Source organism: Mastigoproctus giganteus, chromosome 10 (assembly GCF_048544385.1).
Source record: "Mastigoproctus giganteus isolate SK-2022 chromosome 10, ASM4854438v1, whole genome shotgun sequence".
Classification (NCBI taxonomy): Eukaryota; Metazoa; Arthropoda; class Arachnida; order Uropygi; family Thelyphonidae; genus Mastigoproctus; species Mastigoproctus giganteus.
The window spans coordinates 159,584,338-159,602,673 of record NC_143584.1 but is presented as its reverse complement, the minus strand read 5'-3'; the positions used below and the strand labels follow the sequence as shown (position 1 = coordinate 159,602,673).

The 18,336-nt window shown below is 34.6% G+C and overlaps 1 protein-coding gene across 3 annotated transcripts in view; it reads right to left on the bottom strand.

Moving 5' to 3' along the window:
• Positions 1-18,336, bottom strand: part of Gcn5 (Gcn5 acetyltransferase) — a 240,352-nt gene that overhangs the window by 176,113 nt on the left and 45,903 nt on the right. For all 3 annotated transcript variants that reach the window (XM_090383703.1, XM_090383702.1, XM_090383704.1), the window contains exons 4-5: positions 10,922-11,067; positions 4,859-4,948 (exon numbers count right to left, since the gene is read on the bottom strand). In XM_090383703.1, the coding sequence (XP_090239829.1) occupies positions 4,859-4,948; positions 10,922-11,067 (236 nt within the window). The remainder of the gene's footprint in view (positions 1-4,858; positions 4,949-10,921; positions 11,068-18,336) is intronic.

Sequence of the window (18,336 nt, the reverse complement as noted above, 5' to 3'; positions counted from 1 at the left end):
GATTTTATTGCTCCTTCACATTTTTTGAGTTTGTTCATCCAATGTAATGTTTGTCCATCCAATGTTCAGTCTATGATTAATTTGGTCACTATTACTTAGGTTTCCAGTTAAGAAGCCCAGGTATACATATTTTTGTACTTGTTCTATATGTTGATTTTGATTGTTTGTCTTCTATGGCTGAAGGATGCTAAAGGATGGTTGCACATCCCCTTGGCCTCTTGGGGGGGGAAGGGGACGTGCAAGCAGAATACATGAACCCACCAATGGGTTCACTGAGCCTCTCCATCCCAATTCCACTCTCACCTCCATGGGGTGGTCCCCTGGATCTGAGCAACCTAGAGGAAGGTTGGAATTCAATCCCAGCAGGAATATAGGTCAGGTGCAGACTAGAGAAGGAAGGACATGTAGGGTCTTCCCTTCTACATGCTATGAAGACAGGGCCTACATATCTGGTTACCAGTAGGTAGGCTGGTCAGAGTTTTGGTGGCGGAGGAACCTTAACAGGTCAACAGCAACAAACGTAGCTTCAGTTAGAGGAAGCTGTTACCAACAGGGAAAGCAATGGGAAACTATCTTGTAAACATATCCAAAGAAATCCAATGATGAGCGAGCAAGAGAAGACAAAGGTCTGTAAAAGACAAAGGTGGAGACAGCTCAGAGGAACTGACCAGTCACAAGACTGAATTACTGGATGGATGTCTTCTATGTTTTTTCTGATTTACATTACTTTGGTTTTATTTATATTTATTCCATAGTTGTTGCTTATTTTATTGATATTTGTTAGTATTTCTAGAAGTTTTTTTTTTTTTTTTTTTTGTTTCTGTTAATATCAAATCATTTGCAAATTTTATGTGGTTTAATTTTTGCCATTTATTATTGTGCCTCTTTTTTCTTCAACTGATTATTATTTCCTCTGGGTAGATATTAGATATGGGGATAAAGGCCATCCCTGCAAGACTCCTTTCTCTTTGAAATTTCTTGGTTTTAAAATTGTTGAATTTTACTACTGTGTTTTTTTTTATAGTAATTATTTACAAACATGATTATTTCTTGATCTAGTGGTTTTTTGTAGTTTCATTAAATATTCTCTGTTTACAGAGTCAAATGCCTGTTTGAAATAAATGAAGCACAGATAGATTTCTTCCGATTCCAACATTTTTCTGAAATGTTTAGTGTGAATATTTGGTCTATTGTTGATTTGTCCTTTCTAAATCCTGCTTGTTCTTCCCCTATTGTTTTTTCATATATTTTAAGTATCCTATTTTATAAGATATAAATATTTTATATTTATGGTTTAGAAGGGTAATGGGTCTATAAATTTGACAATTCTTTATCTCCTTTTTTTTGTAACCCCAACAATGTATCCCCTTTTAAAAACCCCTATCCCAATGATTCAAAGAAGTAGTGTTATTTACCACATACCATATAAGACCTGTAGCACAAGCTATATGATTGGTGAGGCCATCATCTGGAGACCACCTAAAAGTGGTCGTAAATATATTAAGAACGCTGATTAGTCCAAACAACAGTTTCTAAGGAATACTGACAGCAGTGATCAAAAACTCATGTATAAATAAGTTATCATTTATGCATTAGATTTTAGAACCTGCTGCTGCTGCTGGTTGGCATCGGTCTTCATCTGCAACAACAGGGTTGGTCTTAACATAATGGAGTTATATTAGACTGAACACAATGGCATTAATGGAATATGTATGTGTACCCTTACACATATATATTTTCTTTTCTCACTTCATACCCCTCCACTTGTCCTATTTTGTATATTTTTCTTAAAATACAGTGGATTCCAGTTATTTGGGCCACCGGTTAATCAGAGCGAATCTTAAAAAACAGAAACCAATCGAGAAAATAGACAGGGTTATACTTCGCTTAATTGGGACAGCATGCCATTTAATCAGGGCAGGAGACCACAGCACTGGAGATTACCCTATAATTGTCTCTGACAGCACCACGTGGTTCGGTCAAAATTCTGGAGGTCGCAACCATAAAACAATTAGCAGTCGCCTGTTTATTGGGCTTTTCTGTTAGTGAAATCTATCATAAACAGATAGTAAACTCGATCTTACGGAATTTGCGATAATACCGACAGCTGGAATTCTGTGGGTTATTATGGTGAAATGTGTTTACACTTCCATGAAATCTTCAATCATATAAAAAAATTAATTTTCAGAGCTTCTCTGCATTCCTATTTTTAATGCTTTGTAACTTGTTACTTCATTCTCACTTGCACGTATTGTGTTACTTGCAATTTGTGTGTGCCATGTTCTTTGTTATTTATTGATTGCTTGCTTATTTTTTTACTGTTTTAAATTTTAACCCCCACCCACAAATGTCAGTGAATAGAAATTGACTAATTTGTATGTGGATAATATTCCTCCTATTTTCGCTAATTAGAATCGCTGCTTAATAGAATTAAAATTGAATTCACAAACGTGATCACAATGACCGGTGCTTACTGCACATCGTATAGTGAACGATACTTTACTATGTTGAGTTCGTCGTAACGCGATTTGATTGTACCATGAACCAATTGTAAGGGGGGGGGGTTACATTGTATTTTTAACTATTTACGTGAAACTTCGGATAACTGGGGCAGCCGCTTAATCGGGCCAAAATGCACTAGTCCCGATGTGTCCCAAATAACCGGAATGGACTGTATTAGTTCTTTCTTTTACTCCCTATCCACTCATTCTCTTGATATACCTTTTGTGGCAATGGGAAATTGTGGGAGCGAAGTTAAAAAATATGTAATTAATGATATTTAAATTTCGCAAGATTACTTAATGAAAAAACTTTCGCGCCTACAGACCAGTAAGGCTCCTGGAGTTGATGGAATATACCCTATAATCTTAAGGGAGGCGGCAAGCGAGTGCATTGAACCATTGAGGCTAATTATGCGAGCATCACTAGACTCTGGGGAGATTCCCTTGGATTGGAAAAGTGCAAATGTATCTCCCATACATAAGGGTGGTTCTAAAAGTGAAGTTGGAAATTATCAACCTGTCAGTCTGACTTCAGCAGTAAGGAAAATCATGGAGGCAATGATTAAGGGTGGAATTCAGGATCATTCGGATCGAACTGAAATTCTCAAGGATACTCAGCATGGTTTTGTAAAGGGAAAATCATGTTTAACAAATCTGGTTCGCTATTTTGAAAGGGTCATTCACGAGCTGGATTTAGAGAATAATTTCGACATTGTTTATTTAGATTTCAGCAAAGCTTTTGACTCAGTCCCACATGAGCGGTTGCTTTATAAGCTGGAACAGGTTGGAATCACTGGGAAAATCCTTAGATGGATAGAAGGATGGCTTCAGGGCAGGAGGCAGAGGGTTGTGATAAATGGCTATTCCTCAGATTGGGTTGATGTAAGAAGTGGGGTTCCCTAAGGATCAGTATTAGGGCCACTGTTGTTTTTAATTTTCATAAACGACATTGATGAAGAGTTGAGGGCGTGATGTCTAAATTTGCAGATGATGTTAAAATTGGTAGAGTAGTTAATGATCACTGTCAAGCTGAGCTTCTTCAGAGAGACCTAGAAAGACTTCAGGAATGGTCAGAAAAATGGCAGCTATGCTTTAATTCAACAAAGTGTAAAGTATTACACCTGGGAAACAGTAATCCCAAAATAACTTATTCACTTGGTGGAGTTCAACTAAACCCAGTAGTGGAGGAAAGGGACTTGGGTGTTACAATACGGTCAGACATGAAATTCTCTGAGCATTGTAAACAGGTTGCAAGGAAGACCCATGGTGTCCTATCAATGATCTATCGAACTTTTGCAAGTAGAGATAGGGACGTGATAATCCCGTTATATAAGGCTTATGTTAGACCACACTTGGAATACTGTGTTCAAGTATGGAGACCGCACCTAAAGAAAGACATAGAGCTTCTTGAAAGGGTGCAAAGATGGGTAACTCGCCTGGTGAGATCGGCAAAAGGGCGTCCTTATGAAGAAAGACTTCGAAAACGTGGGTTGCAGAGTTTGGAAACTAGACACCTTAGAGGAGTTTGATTGAGGTGTTTAAGGCTCTGAGAGGCATCAGTAAAATGAATGAGGACGAAATTTTCAAGATTATAAATGATGATTATAAATGATAATTTTCAAGATTATAAAAAAAAGAACTAGGGGACATAAATTCAAGTTACGGGGGGAAATGTTTAGATTGGACTGCAGGAAGTTTTATTTTAGCCAGTGAGTTATAAATTACTGGAATAAGTTGCCTTCGTGGGTGGTAGAAGCCGACAGTTTGGGGAAATTCAAAGGTCATCTGGATAGTACTTTCGGGTAGGGGAAGCACATAGGATGATAGGTTTAATTTCCTTTTTCTTTTTATTAATTATTATTATTTTTTTTTTTTTGTTTTTATTATTGTTTTGTTCGGATTTTTTTTTTTTTTTTTTGGCTGGTGCAGCATAAGCCATAGGCTTTCTTGCACCGTGCGGCCATTACTAATACTAATATAGCTAAGATAGCCCATGTTTCCTACCACCCTCCTAGCTATGCATATACATGACCACTGCCTAAGTCAATTTTTCAAAATTGATAAAGGCATTATATTGATGCTGAAATTTACCTCTATGCATCTTTGTTTTTATTCACATCAAGTTTCATTTTATTTTATAATGTGTACATAAATGTATCTCATTTTTAATTCAGTATAATTTTTATCAAGTTTAATTCCCTATTTTGTTTGTAACTTTAGTGTAAAAATTATCTTAAAATTGGTTGATGTATGCAATTACATATGTATCCTATCTCAGACCTCAAAGGATCTTTCTAAAATAAGATGCTCAGAATCACGCTAATACCCAATTTTTACTAGTTAAATATTATTCTCACCTTAGCAATACTTGGTTTTTCAAATGGTGGGTTGCCTAAAGGGCTTTCTACAACTGGCCTTGTCATCTGTAAAATGCTTTTTCTCAAGAGCTGCAAAGAAATCAATCACTTGAAGAAAAAAGCTATACATATAAATAAAAATAAAGCATTTAACATTGTTTGAAAATCAATATAGAAGGGGGGAAAAAATCAAAATACCAGAAAGCCACTAAAAATATATATATATAATTTGTTAAATAGCAAAATCAAATATAAAAATAAAGTATTTAGGAATAAGTAAGAAAGCCACACAGCATGTTAATTGCTATTTTAGCATACCACTTCCTATTATTCACTGCAGATGAACGATATAATATCCCTAAATTGTCAGGGTTTCTTTTTCTAATGGCAACTATTCATGTAATTTCTTTTACAGTAGAATCTCACAAACTGTTATGAAGCACATATCATTCTCCTGCTAAAGGAGACGCTTTTCTACATAAAATATTCATTTATTGCAAAATCTAATTAATATGTATCATGAAGTTCACTTTTATCTGTGAACAATAAATTGTACTATTTTGTATGATTAATGCAATTACTGATTTCTGCATTTTTTTCCAATTCAAGTGCTGAAGAAGATATGATGGCACCGAAGATTTAAGAGAAAACACAGTTTCACAAAATATTTGCAGCAAGTCTGGCTTAGTTGACAGAAAATGCTAGGGACTGGTTGGATTCAAGTACAGTCCAATCTTTTTCTTAAAAAATAAGTGACAAAGGATATTTTTAATCTTGATTTATAAGCATATTTTATCATTTTCTCTCAGTTCCAACTATACCAATATGCTGCAATGTGCAGATGGCAATAAAAAAAACTGCTTTGATGCATAAATAGTTTGATGTATATTATTAAATTGTATAATATTGGTGTAAATACACCATAGTTTACCCATAAATTTAACTACATAAGTAGTGTAACAGCATTGTTTTGATTTTATCTCATATTGTGGCTACCTTCAACAACAAGATACCAGGTATTGCACTACTTCGAGTAAATAATGTTTCTCTAGTAGAGAAGACTACTGTTATTTATTCTCGGTGGGCACCACCACCCAAACGTGTTTCAGAGCTTGTTGGCTCACTCATCAGTGGTGGGCAGGTACCCTAATAATGCAGACATGCCATCACAGTTGTGAAGTTAATTTAACAATATGAGAGATGCAAAATGAAGATAATCATAATATTTTTAAGACTAAATTTCTTCACCATTTGGCATCTCTCATATTGTCGAATTAACTTCGAAACCGTGAGATGGCATGTCTACATTATTAGGGTACCCGCCCGCCCACTGATGAGCGAGCCAACAAGCTCCGAAACTTGTCTGGGTGATGGTGCCCACTGAGAATAAATAACAGTAGTCTCCTCTACTAGAAGCGTTATTTATTTGAAGTAATGATTTATTTGAGGTATCTCATTGTGAAGGTAGCCACAATATGAGATAAAATCAAAAACGATGCCGTTACACTACTTATGTAGTTAAATTTATGGGTAAACTATGGTGTATTCACACCAATATTATATAGTTAATTTTAACCCATAACGTATTATGCCTTGTGCATTTAGTCTTAAAAATTATTAAACTGTAATAAAATCTTTAGCAATTTGCACAGTGGTAATTTCATTTTAAAAATGGGTAGCTGATTTGCCCAAATCCTCTACAATAGAATAATTGTAGAGGATTTGGCATTGTCTCATTATACACTAATGTACATGTTAATTATTCACTTGATACATTATGAGATTTAATTACCAATGATTCCATAATACTGAATAATTTATCCAGGTTACCAAAAACTGAAATATTTTATTTAATCAGATTTCTCATTCAAGCCAATTACAGTACACTGATTTTCAATCAAATATTTATAGACAAATTTTTGTACTCCTGATGGGATTAAGCTTGAGTGGCTTTGTCACGGAAATTTACCTTAACAACATTGAATAATTACATTTAAATCCGTTTATTCCAAGCTTAACATTTTATGGTAGGTACCTTGAAGATATCCTGGTCATTTCTCATAAAGATATTGTAATTAATCTCGTGGATTCGTTTAACAAAATTCATATGAGACTTATGTTCACTTTAGAAGATGAAAAACTGGGAGAGAAATCTATAAATTTTCTTAATTTTACATTAACTAGGGTCAACGATAATATACAATTTAAAATATACCACAAACCAACAAACACAGGAAAATTTTTACATTATCCAAGTTATCACCCTTTTACTTATAAAAGAAGTATCATTTTTAATCAATTCTATAATGCTAACAAATATAGTTCTACAGAGGAATCTCTAAATAATGAACTTAAGGAACTCTACAAGATTTTTGAACAGGGGATATACATTAGGTACAATAGAGAATATTCAACAACAGGCAAAACAAAAATTAGAATCGGTTTCACTTAATAATAAAAACATTACACAAAAATATTTTATTAAAGTTCTTTATGTACAACGGTATAAACAATTCATAACTATTTTTAAAAACACGGAATTTAAATTTTTGCACAACCCATAAGTAAACTCCACACAGTATTGAAGATGAGGAAGAACACTACAGTTGTTAATATGGAGTGCCAACATAGTCTATAACATTGCATGTGGGGAATGTAACTCTTTATATTGGTTCTACCCAAAATTATCTTTCAATGCGACTACAACACCAGGCATCCGTAAGGGCAAAAAGAACAGGTGCATCTGAACTTTCCTTTCATGCCATCCATGAGAATCATGTTTCTTTTTAATGAGGCTAAAGTAATAAATACAAAACATGAATATACAAAACTCCTAAGAGCTGAAACACTTGAAATGAAGTTAAACCCTAAAGCTATAAATGTACGTAGACCATACACAATTTCGGAATTGTGGACTTTTACGCGCATGTGTAAATAACATTATTTACATTGGTTAATAAAAATAATCTCATCGCGGTACACTAAATTGAATTTTATTATTAGTTATGTTATTTGATTTTTAGGAGAATTAGCAACTAAGGCCATATTGCTCCAGGATATGCGGTGGTCATTCCCTGACCTTTCTGCATCCTCCGTATTTGGTGATGATGGGCTCGAACCCCGGTCTAATCAAGAAGCGTGTGCTATGCACTGCTGCTCCTTCCCACCTAGCTACGGAGGCACCGATTTTATTATTAGTAAAAAAGAGAGTGGAGTTGTTAAGTGTCACTTTACTTCTTGTGAGCACGGACCATCACGAAATAACTTTGTCCCTTATTAAGTTTAGTCTAAAATATTTTAGCAAATTTGACAATTGTCTTCAATTTCCTGTCCATTATTGCTGGGTGGTTTAGTTTTTTTTGGTGGGTAGATGTGCATAGACTTCGCTTTGCTCTTCCTTTTGGCAGTGAGTAAATTATGGAAATTGAATACAGGATTATTTTTAAGAAACCCGTATATATATTAACAATTTTAAATCATAACATCGTGTCATAAATTTAGTTTCATATACAGTAATACCCCGACTTACGCTACCCCGACTTACGCGAACTCGGAGTTACGCGGTTCCTGATTTTTTCGTTTGGCAACGCTGCCGCCAACTATCTTCAAGGTCGTTTTTCATATGTTATCGATATACGGTGCGACGGCGGAGAATGAGAGCGAAAGATGAACAAAATTCAACTTTGCTGCTTTTATGTTTTTTATGTCAGTGAAGGGGAAACACATTTCACCATAATAACGTAAAAACCAACACAATTCCAGCTATCGGTATAATCGCAAATGCAATTAGATCGAGTTTACTACCAGTTTATAACAGATTTCACTAGCAGAAACGCAACTAGATTTTTATTGTTTTATGGTAGTAACCCCTAGAAATGTGAGGTGTTAATAGCGTATCTCTGCCTTTATGGTGTTGTTTATTCAGTTGCTACATGCGCGCAGCTTTGTTTATGCGTATCAAGCATGCCTCCTCGTTTTGTAATTGTGCTTTATTCCCTAAAAATGAGTAAAATACTTAATTAAAAGGTGTGAAAAGGAAGCGTCCTGGTGAAGACACTGCAGATTCAGAGAGAAAAAGAAAAGCAATTATCGATAAACAGAGGCGGACTGGGTCAAAAATTTTTACCCGGGAAAATTTATAGTGGCCTCATACATACTATGGTTTATGGCCAAAATCACACTGGCCCACCGGGGTTTCCCCGGTAAGGCTTATGGCCAGTCCGCCTCTGTCGATAGAGAAAAAATATGAAATTGTGAAACGCTTTGAGCGAAATGAAAGACCATGTGATATTGCACGTGCTACAGGCCTAAATGAAACAACGGCGAAAAGCACATGGAACGAAGAACGCGTTACAGCTACAAAGTAAGGAATAAAAAAAAATATTAGCTTGCTACGAAGAAATTCTGCGTGAAAAAAAGAACGCGCTGTGTCGTCAGACGAATTTGTTAGATTTTATGAAGCCATCGACATCGAAATAACTTTTTAACGTAAGTCATTTGTTTTTTTAATACATATTTTGTATTAATATGTATAAAGAACTGCAATTTTATTAATATTTTTCTTCTAAACTAGTGTTTTTGTTAGTCCTTGGTCCCAATTAAGCAAAATTTATATGTATTTATATGCAAAGTTGTACCCCGACTTACGCGAATTCGACTTACGCGATTTTCGTCGGACCCACCTATCGCGTAACTTCGGGGTATTACTGTAATGTATTAATTTGATGTGAGTGTCAGGCCGAAGCAATTCCTATGAAAAGGTGTGAGTTAAATCTCTTATATTTTTCAAACAATAGAATAATCAACTCTGCTCCTTCTGGAAAAATTCCTGCCAATCATTTACTGAACTCCACGAGCTAGAAAACCTCTCTGCACTGTTGAAAGAACTTCATGTCAGACTAACAGTTACCCAAAGTCTTTTTTTCATTTAACTGTCTTCAGTTTAGTATAATCCCACAGTAATAAATTCTGGAATTACTTCCACCAAAATACAGTATCTTGAATTTATCAATGTTAAATCTCAATTGCCATTTTTTAGCCCATCTGTCTAATTTATTCAAGTCTTGTTGAAATAAGATACCCTATTAATGTCACTAATATGTTAATGTTAACATAAAATAGATTTCTAGGGGATTAATTATAAATTCATTGTGTTAAAGAACATGCTGTCTCTTACTCTGCAGTAGCCATAGTGCTTGATCAATGAACTGTGAAATAAATGTTGCCCTGTGGCTAATGCATAAAATAAAATCAGACAAACATTGTCTCATGGCAATTAGCATGTTAACCACCTTTCCCACCACTGCATAAGCAAAATTCTAAGTTAAATTTCTGATATATAATTAATAAGCATTAAAATACAGTAAAGGGATCAGACTTCAAACCCTGTGGGATTAGTCCACTCCATGAAGAGCAGTGGCCATTAACTTTTTCACAAGCAAGTTTCCCAACATCTAGGGCTCCCTGTAGTAAGTTTTCAATAGAAAACTATCACGGTGGCACTGATCTCATTTTGTGGGACCACAAGTTGCTTCAGTTTTATACCCAAAATAAATAGAAATTCTAACAAAAGAGGATAGTATTCATTTGTAACATGGTCTCAGACCCAATTGCATTTTGATGGTTACTACAATCTCACCATTATCACAAGCACTCCAACAGTGCTGTACTTGATAAAGAGATAAAAATAGACCCATTTGGTATTGGCAACTTCTTAATGAAGGCACATAAAAAGATTTTCTATATTTACCACTATTCCAAACAAATGATTTAGTTCCTCATGTTTGGTATCCCAATCTACAAACAATTTAACTCATAACAGAGAAATGCCAAGTGGTATATGAAACCTAATTCAAAATCAGCAACTTAAAAACCTTCATATCTATTTCAATAACTTAATACCAATACCAAAACAATTATTTATATCGGAACATGAAAAAAAAAAAAAAAAATACACACACACACACACACACACACACACACACACACACACACACACACTTTTGTTCACTGATAATTCTGCTTTAAGAAAACAATATAATGACAAAAGCAAACAAAACTTACCTTAAAGAGATAAAAATAGACCTGTTTGGTATCAGCATCTTCTTCTTTATGAACACACATAAAAAGATTTTCTATATCTACCACAATTCCAAGCAAGCGATTTAGTTCTTCTTCTGGTTCAGTATCCAAATGGGACACATGAGCACCTATAATGTAATTTCGTTTTAAGACCTATTATGCAATTCAGACATTCCTCTGGATCAATTACAAACTCTATATAATGGAATTTATGATTAAATAAAAAAAAATTGTCAACTTGAACATTTTTACATTTTTTTGGTTCTGCACTTCACAATCTAAGTCATAAGAATAAAGATGCAAATGATAAGATCTTAAATGTAAGATCTCGAATGTTTCATCTATTCAGTTTACACTTAATAAACTGAATAGATAAAACATGCCAAAGATACTATCAATCATAATGTTACTTGTATGGCAATTCTTACTTTTAATAAAGCAGGGATAAGTATTAACATTTCAACATTTCTATTCTACATAATAGGTTTTATCCGAACTGTTTCCTAATGTGTTTTTCTTCTAAAAAAATAAATAAATAATAACTCTTTCGATTTTATTTTTCTAAGGTCAAGTCACTTAAATAAATGATTATAACAAATAAATGAGGCATGAATGAATATTTGCACAAGCATATATAAAGTTGCATACTTAACTAGTACATGTATGGTCTTAGCTTTATGTCTAAACATGATTTACTGCACAAAATAATTAAAAAAAAAAAAAGATTATTGTATATTTCAAAACCTTGCTATTTTGTTTATTTTTTTGGCACTGTTTAGCATGTTCTGTGTCTAAACGATGATGGGGGTTTCTTTCTGTCATCCATTGCAAAAACAAAGTCCTTGGTGTTTTACTTTTTACCATAAAAAAGTCTGAGGTTTCCTTTTTTTTTTTTAACTAAGCACTCTTTATATTCAAAAAATTATGTGGAATGATGTTTCTGGGTTCTAAATCTGAACTTAAAAATTTACTACAGAAATGCATTTTCAACACTGATGTACAGATACTGTATGAGAGAGATTTCTTCAATCTCATACTCTTGTTCAAATAAAGTGCACCACCCCTTATAATTGTCGTCCAAATAACACAAGTATATGGCAATATTTCTTATAGATTGCATCAGATAAAATTGACACGCGTAGGTGATGACGTAATATTGCATCAGCTGTTACTTTCAGCTATATAAGCACGCTCTGCAAGAGTTGCAGTCATTCCTTGCTTGTGTCAGGATGGCAAGTTACGTGCAGTTGACGCCACTAAAAAAGAGTGTTATTGTTGCTTTACATGAGGAAGAATGTTCTTCTCATCATATGTTTGTTATTTGGTTTTTAGGAGCATTAGCAACTAAGGCCATATTGCTCCGGGATATGCGGTGGTCATTCCCTGACCTTTCCGCATCCTCCGTATTTGGTGGTGACGGGCTCGAACCCCGGTCTAATCAAGAAGCGTGTGCTACGCACTGCTGCTCCTTCCCACCTGGCTATGGAGGCGCCTCTTCCCATCATATTGCTCATGTCTTGTAATCAGTTGACAGCAAGTAGATTTTTTTTTCCAAACTCAAGAATACTGGTTCTGCTGATAGGAAAAAGGAACTGGGCACAAACAAGTCTCTATGCCAAAACAGGACCAAGTTTTGAAGCGCTTATGCCTTAAAAACCATAAAGCTTCTTCGTCTGAGCTGAAAAGAGAATGGGAAGAACATACAGGAGTGGTAGCAAGTGCAGCAACAGTCTGAAGACTGCCTCTTCAAAGATGGACTTTTAGCCCATCGTTCTAAGAAGAAGCCCCTCCTCACACAAAAAATGAAAATGGCCTGATTAATTTGGAGTTAGGAGCAGGGGTGGCTCATCTATAGGCATAGCAGCACCCCCAACTATTTAAATCTAGATATACAGTGAACAGTTATATGAATTTTTGTGAAGAACAATGCACTGCAATGAATATTTTTATTAACAGGACCCATATATAGTAAGCGCATCCTCTATTTCCAGTAATCATTTCAATAATAAAAACATGAAATCGTTTCCAACTTAAGTTTAATTAACCACAGGCTTCACTGTGCACCAGGCAGTGACACATTTTGCATTCCAGTGAATATCTGGTAGTTGGATGCCATTGGCAACCAACATATTGGCAACTTGCCAACATACATTTTTTACAGGCGAAACGAATCCAAGTCATTGTAAAGTGCACAGTGCAGATTTCATAGTTGACAATGATGGGTGTGTAGCTACAATGTCTGTCTTTTCGTTATTCACCCGAATTCCCATTGAGTAACTAAATAATATCAGTGTTAAGTCAATACTCAACATTCAACAGTGTAATTATGTGTAACAGCTTAATTGCAAATTAAGCTTGAACTTGGTAAGTTGAAGTTATATTATGAGGTGATGTGCAAGTAAAACATTATTTCTACAACACACGATTTTGTGAAATTTGATTCGATCGTGGCCTCCCTCCATGCTTCCCCATGAAGTAAATCGCGTGACAGTGAATAAACTTCAGCAACTTAGTTTTTCACAATTATCTCTCCAAGAAAAAAATGCGATTAAAGAAACCCACCCCACATCAAAGATTCAAATTTCTCAGGGGGAAGTAAGTAATAATAAGAAATATATTTGCAGTTTTAAAACTGAATGGTACCAAAGGCAAAGTTGGCTTTGTGGTTGTGAAGTTAAAAATGAATTGTTTTGTTTTCCATGTTTACTGTTCGGAGGTGACTTAACGTGGACAAAAAGTGGCTTTACAAACATAATCAGAAAGAAAAAAAAAAACAAAAAAAACTAAAACACGAGTTCGAAGAAACATATTGATAATGCGATTTCACTATCACTTTTAGGAAGTGTAAATATTAAAGAACAGCTTAGTGAGGCCTACAGACTTTCGATCTGTAAACATAACAGAAAAGTTACCAAGAATTGTGAGATATCTAAAATGTGTAAATTTTGTGGTCAGTTTGAAATTCCTTTCCGTGGACATGACGAAAAAGACGATTCTAAAAATTCAGGAGTATTCAGAGGATTAATAAATTTCACCTGTACATTAGATTTCAATTTAAAGAACCATTTAGAAAGTAATATAGCATTTAAAGGCATTTCAAAAACTATTCAGAATGATATTCTTGACTGTTTGAGGCAAATATGCCAGGATGAAATAAAAAGAGAAATTAAAGCAGCTTCATTCGTAGCTGTCATGGCTGATGACACAACAGATGCTTCAGAACATATACAAATGGTAATTTGTTCTGAGATATGAACTGAATGGGGACATTTGAGGGTTTTTTTTTCACTCCGGAAAACCAAATGGCAGACGGAATATCGAAGTGTATTCGAGATCAGTTAAACAATCCTCAAATGTCTGAGCAACTGAAACTGGTTGCTCAGACATTTGATGGTGCAAGTGTGATGAAAGGCAAGAAAGGGGGAGGGTTTAGGCTAAAATAAAAGAAGTATAAAAAATGCACATATTATTCACTGCTGTGCACACCAACTGAATCTGATGATGAGAAATGTAGCAAGTAGTACCTGAGATTCAAGAATGTTCTTTTTGAACCTCATGTCGATACCAACTTTTTTCTCGAGATCACCACAGCATCTCTCCGTTCTCAGAAAGCATATGGACAGCCGTGTTGCCCGACCTTCCCCTACAAGATGGAACTTCAATATATGAAGCTCCAAGAACAGCATTCATGAAAATTTTGAATCCTTAAAAAGTGCATGGAGGAACTACAAGCGACAACAAATGCACATAAGATTTCAGAAGCAACTGGAATTTTGCACATCTTGAGTAATGAAAAATTAGAGTTCTGGTTAGAACTTTTCCATCAGATAATGCCTCACATGGAAGTTATTTATAATCAAATGCAATCTCAAGAAATTGAGGCAGTTAAAATACATGGATATATAGGAAACTTTAAGAATGGCATTCTAAAAATCAGGAATTTAATGCACTGTGAAAATCCTTCAAAAACACTCATGATTGAAGCAAAGGAAGTATGCGACTATATAAGTGTTGGACTTAGGCAAGAGATATTCTTTTACAAAGCAATTAATTGCTGCTAAATTGTTTAACAAGGAGAACTTGATTATTTTTCGTACAAAAATGCCTACGGAAGAGGTCCGGGAGACTACTGAGGCATATCCCATGATTGAAAGAGAAAAACTTCTTACGGAATTACAAGCTGTCCATAGAAGACATGTTCTACACAATTATTATTGCAAATTAACTGACTTGCTGAAATTTCTCAGAAAATAATCTAGCTGAAGTTCTTGGTGAACTTACAAACTCATAAAAGTTCTTTTGACTATTCCGATGATTACTTCAGAGCTTTTAATGTCATTTGACATTAAAAAGAATAAAAACATTAAGGAGCACTATGAATCAGGAAAGTCTAAATGCTCAAGCAGTGAGCATTTAGACTTGGTCAACAGTGCAACAAACTTGAATGAAAAAGTTATAATTTATTTTCAACAAATAAAAACAGAAGATGGATTTTGTTTTTAAATAAAAGTTTAAGTCTGTTAATGGTAAATGTCTAGTTAATGTTCTGTAGTATTTATAACTTGTTTATTATTAATGTGTATGCTACATGTCTTATAACCAAGGCAATTTAATGTAACTTTAAGACACAGCACCCCCAAATGAGTCACGAGCCACCACTGGTAAGGAGCATGTCAAATGGACCCCTGAGCAATGGAAGTCAGCTATTTTCTCGGATAAGAAGAAATTCAACCTGCATGGCTCTGATGGGAGACAACCAATTCGCCGTAGACATGATGAAGAATACCATCCAGACTGTATAGTGTCTACAGTGAAATTACCTGCCAGCCAAATGATATGGGGGTGCATTTTGTATTGCAGAGTAAGTCACCTGCAGTTTATAAAAGGTTCCATAAATTCTAATGGATACATAGCTATACAGGAAGGCAAATTGCTGCGAACAATTAAAGATAATTTGAACCTGCCAAGTAAATGCATCTTTCAGAACAACTCTGCTCTTGTCATCGGAAAAAAGTGTAAGTAGGCACTTCTGTAGTTACTTTAGCTTGATATCAAACCTCTAATGCAGAAATGATTCTGCATTAGAGGCTTGATAGTAATGTGTTTACATTTGTTACAGGTGAAAAAAATGGTTGGAAGAAAAGTTCATTATAACTTAACTGGCCAGGAAACAGCCTGGACCTGAATCCTATAAAGAACTTTTGGCACAGTGTGGAATCTGCAGTTGCCGGAAAGAAACCAAAGACCCTTCGTGAACTTCAGGAAGCCATAATTTGTGTTTGGAACCACAAGCTATCAGTTGATTATCTTCAGAAATTCATCTTGTCAGTGCCTCGGTGTGCTGCTGTCATCAGGGCCAGAGGCGGTTCAACTAAATATTAGTTTACACCTGGTGAACTTTTCATTTTGTTTTTCATTTAAAATAATAAACAGAAGCAAACTGAGGGCTTTTGATAACATTTCAGTCATAATTGTAGTGTTTACCAAAACTGCTGTATAAAGGTTGCAAATGCTCATTTTGGAATATTTTGAGAGCACCTGTCAAATATTATTTAGCTTTGCCTTAACTATTGATAAATATCTTTTATTTATATTTCTATTTGTGATATACTTCTAGGTGATGTACTTTCTATTTATATTTCTAGGTGATGTACTTTCTTTGACCACCACCAGTGTATATACAAATAATAGTTTCATGCTTCTCTCAATACATATTATAAAATGAGAGATCTTTGACCACCACCAGTGTATATACAAATAATAGTTTCATGCTTCTCTCAATACATATTATAAAATGACAGATCTTTGACCACCACCAGTGTATATACAAATAATAGTTTCATGCTTCTCTCAATACATATTTATCCCTTCTACACGTTTAATAGTGTTTAATAGATTTATTTAAAGTACACTTAACATATAATTGCAAAAACATTCTTGCTTTTCTATTTTGAAAGGTAAAAACATGGCTCATGGCTAACATCAATTGAGTCAATTCTGCTTCTTACATATTTATTTTCCTTTCCATTAGGTTATTTTCCTATAGTTTAGTCTCTAGAGCAAAGTTTCCGGCATCCCCCTCCCCCCATACTTCTCCTTCAACCCATGCACGGTACTAAGTACTATAGGTTTACCTTTCGTGTTTGGGATTTTCATAAAAAAAAAAAAAAAATCCATTCATTTAGCCATTTTCAGTCTCACCCCAAACATGTCTAAGTACATATTTTTCTTTAGCAGTTTTCTACCACTTTCAAACAGCCTTCGGCAGTTACGAATAGCGTCACAAAACAGACGGAATATATTATGCAATAAGGATAAATGAAGTAGGACCAGTGCATAGCTACTGGAAGTTCAAAAGTTCCAGATATTGTATAATCCTGATATTTTTATAATTCTGTCAAGGCATGATAGGTATACAGTTGAGAGTCTTGTCAATTAACTGACTGTGCTTGTTAACAGAAGGGAATGTTTTTTTATTGAGGTGGCATGCAAATGAATAGAAAGTGTGCAAGAACATTTATTGATACTACCAGAGCAATGTTAGGTTGCTCAAAAACTGCAACTTGGGGCGAGGAACAGACTAATAGCACTGGCTGAAAAAATTTAAACTTTTCTCCCTCATAATAAAACATTACCCACATTTATTTTTTTTCTGTGCACAAAATGTACTCATGTTCTTTGTTGACATCATCCAAGTTTTTTTTTTGGGGGGGGGGGGGATAAGGATATGAATGTAGAATTTACAACCTAGTTCTTTATACATACTCAAGATTTGGTGAAGTTCCCCAGTTTTCTCATCTTTCATTACCTAAAAAGTTTTGAACTGAATACCTTGAACACATTCTACCCTGCTATTTTTTTTGTGTATGTTGAGAATGTCATCAAAAGAACTATCTATCATTAACCTCTTGTTCTGGGAACAAGATGAATACTTCCTATTTTACTTTCACATCACTAATCCAAGAAATTTTTGTTTCACATAATAAAAATCAAGTGTTTGTCTTTACTTTTACAAAATTTTTTATTAAACCTAATTTTATATGAAGAGAAGAAAATAAAATCTTTTCCCTATCAAATAATGATAGATGGGTGAAAGTTCTTCAATGAATATGCTGTTTTAAATAATCAATTCTCGACAACATAATGGGAACCCATTGCTCTACTGCTCCATTCACACAAGAAACAACAATTTTGTGCAACAACTTTCAAATTACAACAAATTTCACATAAAATTTCTTTTGAGGATATTCAAAATTTTCACAGGTTTCCTTCAAAAGGTTAATACAGTGGATTCCGGTTATTTGGGTCACCGGTTAATCGGGGCAGCCATTTATTTGGGGAAAATCTTAAACAGAACCCAATTGAGAAAATAGCCTGGGTTTACTTCACTTAATTGG